The following is a 4,539-nucleotide window of genomic DNA, read 5'->3' as shown; positions in this document are numbered from 1 at the left end:
AATGCATAACAGAGCATAAGCATAACATAAGACTGCTGGACCAATGAGCATCTAGCATAATGTCGCCATATTGATTTACATATGATGCTCATTGGTTCAGCGGCCTTATGTTATGCTTATGCTCTGTTATGCATTTCATGTGTGAGAGCCCTAATGCCGTAAGACTCCCTGAGGGACTGGTCCCATGAACTTTCGAAACGTGCGGACGCGGAAAGTGCGGATTGAAAAATAACTAGATTCTAGTGAGAAATATTACCACGCATTTTCCGCACTAATTATTCCTGATGTTCCGCATGATTTTATGCGGACGATGCGGACTATGGTCGGTGTCTACGGATTGTGAAAAAATCGTTTTTATTTTCTGACAGTAACCAAAGTGAAGGCTATTGTGCAAATTGCAAACCTGTCTGTGAAAGTCAACCTCATCTTTAAAAAACTCCAAGAGTTATTTGTACGCAATGGTAAATATCTACAGGGTGAGTGCGGGAGAACGGGACATAGGAAAACCTATGTTTAACCTAAAATTGTATACACAAACTCTTAATTAAAATTGTAAATCCTCTTAAATTCAGCCGTAAAGAGCACATTTAAGATAAAAAAAAGAAGCAATCGCCTGCTTCCTATCTGCATGAGAACCTCTTTTTGTGTTGTAAATAAAATTATTCAGGCTTTGTGAAAAATATAATATTTGCTCATAATTTCTTTCAAAAAAGTACTATTGTCTGTACATGAAATCATACACTTGTGATTAATATATCTGGAATATATGGGTTTCCCTATGTCCCGTTCTCTCGCACTCCCTCACTATGTATGTAAATTTGTACTCGGTAATAATCTTTGATCGCCCCAAAACAGGATATTAAGTATCGTCATATGAAAACTTTTCATATACTTCAAAGTACGTATGCTGAGATTAATAACAAATCGCAAAACAAAATCTCCGCTCACACCGATGTTTATACATAGACTAATTTAATTGAAACTTTGTACAGTTAAAAAAGTGTGGATACTGTGGGCTTATTTTGGCGGATGATACCCTACTATGGCACAAGTGCTTCAAAAAGTTCAATGAAGAAACGCATGCAGTCCAAATTGGCGAGGATGGTGTCGTTATTCTGAGTAAGTTGTATTATTAATAACAATAATAATAGCAATAAGCCTTTTATGTAATTACTTCCGTCAACTATCAAAACATCATATTGATTCGGATGGATTTGGGCACTTGACAATCTATCGGCACGAACGCTTTTTCCTTTTTCCAAATCTAAAGTGGACGTTCGTGGTTAATTTTTATGTTTCCGGTAGATGCGTAAATAAATAAAGTTGTACAGGTATTTATTACTGTGTATGTACAAGGTGCACATGGTGAATAATACATAAATTAAAGAAATGTATAGTTTAAAAAAATAACAATTTCAGATTGTAATATTCATTCTAATTCAAAGTCATCAAGAAAAACTAGTTGATTTTAAAGAAGCATTTGAGTTTCAAAGAAAGAATATTGTTTAATTGTCAGTAATGTATACATTACTAATATTCTTCTTATTCTTGTATGTAAGACTGCGAGTGCAAAAATATTGAAGAATGTTTTAATAGACGTTAATTAAGGTACTCATAAAAGTTTCCTCATTCATGTAGTTAAATCTGTCAAAGAGAAAAATAGAAAAAATAAATTTAATATCGTATAATGTATACTTAATAATATGTTATATTATAGTACACAAGTCGCAAATTGTACATCAGCAAGACAAAGTTTTGGATGCCGAAATGAACAATTGCGAGGACAATGATGCAATCGTGTCTGAAAGTTTGCAGAGTCAGGACGAATTGCTGATAAGCATTATGTTTGGCAAAAGAGCTCTGTGGGACAGTAATATTCCAGCAAAGGAGAGATCTAAGTTAAAGAAAAATGACCAGTGGCAGGAAGTGTACAATTTGATGGGAGGTATGTTAATATGTATATTTTAAATTAAAATACAAAATTACCTGTCAAGCCATGTCTTAGACGAAACTGGTAGGTATGATGAATTTCAGTTTTTGTCAAGTGCCAATTACTCGTAATTATTGGTGTGCATGTAAAATTATGTTTACTTTTTAGGTGTCTTAAACATCAAAGAGCTGAAAGACAGGTGGAGGTATTTACGGGACCGTTTTGTGAAGGCACATCGAGCACACACCCAATACACTCCAAGCGGATCTGCTGCAAACTCCAAAACGATTCCAAAATTTGCCCACTACCAACAGATGCTGTTCTTGACCAATACGGTTACTCATGCACCGTAAGTTTTCAATTCATTATAATAATGATAAAATTTTGATTCGAACCAATTTAAATTAAAAATAAATTAGCATGTATATATGTATATATATATATACATATATGAAGATTTACAATAATAAGATTTACAATAATAATTTTAAATTTTGCGGGATATTTTTTTCATATTCTACAGGAATATGAAAAAAATATATATACGTATATTATATTTAGTATAATACAAAAATATGCATGTTTTTTTATTTCAATATATCTAAAATTATCGAGTGATGATTTTCTCAAAGTTTACGATGTTACAAAGACGTACCATGCACTGTAAATACGTATGATTAAAAATGTCATAATGAACTCGATCAACATGATAATTAATCTATAATTGACTTTTTGGTAAGATTTATGAAATATACATCCAACATTTTTCTTAAATTTCAAGAAATATTTTTTGCAGTGTGGATATCACTATGAAAACAAATATCACCTACAATAATATGTTTTATTTTCCACTTAGAACTTGTACCAGTTTACCAACCACAGAAACTGCAAGAAACGAGAAAGAGGGCGAATGTGACATCGCATTAAACGTAGATACAGTTGATGCAATGGAATCTCTGACTTCCCCACCAATTAGATCAGACTTAAGCAGCTCTGCATCAAGTTCGGCGCAAATGTCAAATTGCTGCAGAAGAAATACCTCAAAGAAAAGTATGTTTAGATCATAAATAATGTAAACAACATTAATTTAATTAATTTCCATTACTTTTCAGCGCCAAGGATAACAACAATTCAAAAGTCAGGATATTACTTTTACAACTATTTCAGGGCTCGCTTTTAATTTTAATGTAATACGAAGTTTCTATTTGATAACTATGAGAGTGAAATTGATCAAAAAAACTACTGCGATTAATGAAAGTTGAGATTATACTTCTGTGATCAATGTAGGTTTCGCTTTCAATGTTATTTTCGTTGCAAGTCTCGATACGATAGTTATGAGAGTGAAATTCAGCAAACACGAACAGTACTTCTCATGGTATTAACATTGAAAGCGAAATCTAATTTCGTCACAGAAGTATTATCTTCATTTCTATTAACCTCAGTGGTGAGTGTTCAGTTTCACACTTATAGCTATCGTATTGAGACTTGTAATGAAAATAACATTGAAAGCGAAACCTATATTGGTCACAGAAGTGAAATCTCAACTTCCGTTAACCGCAGTAATTTGTTTGCTCAATTTCACTCTCACAGTTATCGAATTGAAACATCGTATTAAAATTAAAAGCGAGCCCTGAAATAGTTGTAAAAGTAATATCCTGACTTTTGAATTTTTGTTATCCTTGGCGCTGAAAAGTAATGGAAGTCACTTCTTAACAGGACATATCTGACTGCAGAATCGCCATAAACAACTCGATCGGATCTGAAAACGATGTTGATAATTTGGCATAGGTTTTATAGGTTAGGTTAAAGTCTGTTTATTAATTTCAACCTATATAATAAATGAATGAGCGTATGTACGTAATATAATAAAAAAATAGATCATAATATAATATAATATAATAATAAACACAAGAATAGTTGCCAGAAGTCGGCCAAATGTCTATAATCGTATTTAATCATATCTTTATGATCGTACTTTGCACTTGTTCATTACAAGTATATAAACTTTTTAGTGTATTTTCAAGCTAAAGTGCAGAAACAGACATTCGTACCATACTGAAATATTGTTCTTCTTTAAATTAGATCTTATTTCTTTTTGCACACTTTGACAAATAACGAAACATACACTACATGGTAATATATTTGTTTCAGAAAGACTGTCATCTTCGGTGGAAACTGAATTTCACGAAAGTGTTTTGGCTGCCTTACGTGAACCTACAGAACCTGTTAAACAAAACGACGGTGTCGACGGGTTTACCACGTTACTTGGCGAAGGACTGAGGAAACTGCCATATTCGAGGCGAGCCAGACTCCAAATAAAATTTTTAACTATGCTTGCCGATGAGACAGAACTACTCGAAGAAGAAACTAATCAGTTCCAGTGACCGATGAAATATACTTCTTTTATGTACATGCAATAATAAAAATAAATTATTAGGTAAATTATAAATCGAAATATGTTGTTTTAAATGTTTATTATTAGCATTAATAGTACAAAATTGTCAATTAGAAATCATTGCTCAATGCTTTTTGCCACTGAAACTCTACTGCTCCAAGTCCATTAAAATATTCGGTGAAAGCATTTCTAACTGTGATAGCCTCACGTTTAT

General features: G+C 32.6%; 1 protein-coding gene across 6 annotated transcripts; it reads left to right on the top strand.

The window, feature by feature from the left end:
- Nucleotides 1-182: 182 nt before the first annotated feature.
- Nucleotides 183-4,367, top strand: LOC108770781 (uncharacterized). Of its 6 annotated transcripts, none has more exons than XR_001940617.1 (7): nt 186-476; nt 993-1,119; nt 1,718-1,945; nt 2,099-2,279; nt 2,787-2,980; nt 3,647-3,727; nt 4,082-4,162. XR_001940617.1 is itself a non-coding variant. In XM_018522496.1 (7 exons), exons 4-7 carry the CDS (start codon nt 1,768-1,770, stop codon nt 4,312-4,314), a joined length of 786 nt encoding a protein of 261 aa, XP_018377998.1. In that variant the 5' UTR covers nt 187-461; nt 856-898; nt 993-1,119; nt 1,718-1,767; the 3' UTR covers nt 4,315-4,364. The 6 variants fall into 6 exon arrangements, 5 of the variants coding, with proteins under 5 accessions (XP_018377995.1, XP_018377996.1, XP_018377997.1 ...); XM_018522496.1 differs by lacking the exon at nt 3,647-3,727 and adding an exon at nt 856-898 and having other exon boundaries at nt 187-461; nt 4,082-4,364; XM_018522493.1 differs by lacking the exon at nt 3,647-3,727 and having other exon boundaries at nt 183-476; nt 4,082-4,367.
- The last annotated feature ends 172 nt before the right edge of the window (nt 4,368-4,539 follow it).

The sequence above is a fragment of the Trachymyrmex cornetzi genome, unplaced genomic scaffold, assembly GCF_001594075.2.
Source record: "Trachymyrmex cornetzi isolate Tcor2-1 unplaced genomic scaffold, Tcor1.1 scaffold1337, whole genome shotgun sequence".
Classification (NCBI taxonomy): Eukaryota; Metazoa; Arthropoda; class Insecta; order Hymenoptera; family Formicidae; genus Trachymyrmex; species Trachymyrmex cornetzi.
The sequence above is the reverse complement of the archived record's forward strand: the minus strand, read 5'-3'. Positions and strand labels throughout refer to the sequence as shown.

What these genes read in the sequence shown, in the direction of transcription:
- LOC108770781 (XM_018522493.1), top strand. An exon ending in GGATGGTGTCGTTATTCTGA is followed by an intron (nt 1,120 to 1,717) that starts GTAAGTTGTATT and finishes GTTATATTATAG; the next exon opens with TACACAAGTCGCAAATTGTA. An exon ending in AATACGGTTACTCATGCACC is followed by an intron (nt 2,280 to 2,786) that starts GTAAGTTTTCAA and finishes TTTTCCACTTAG; the next exon opens with AACTTGTACCAGTTTACCAA.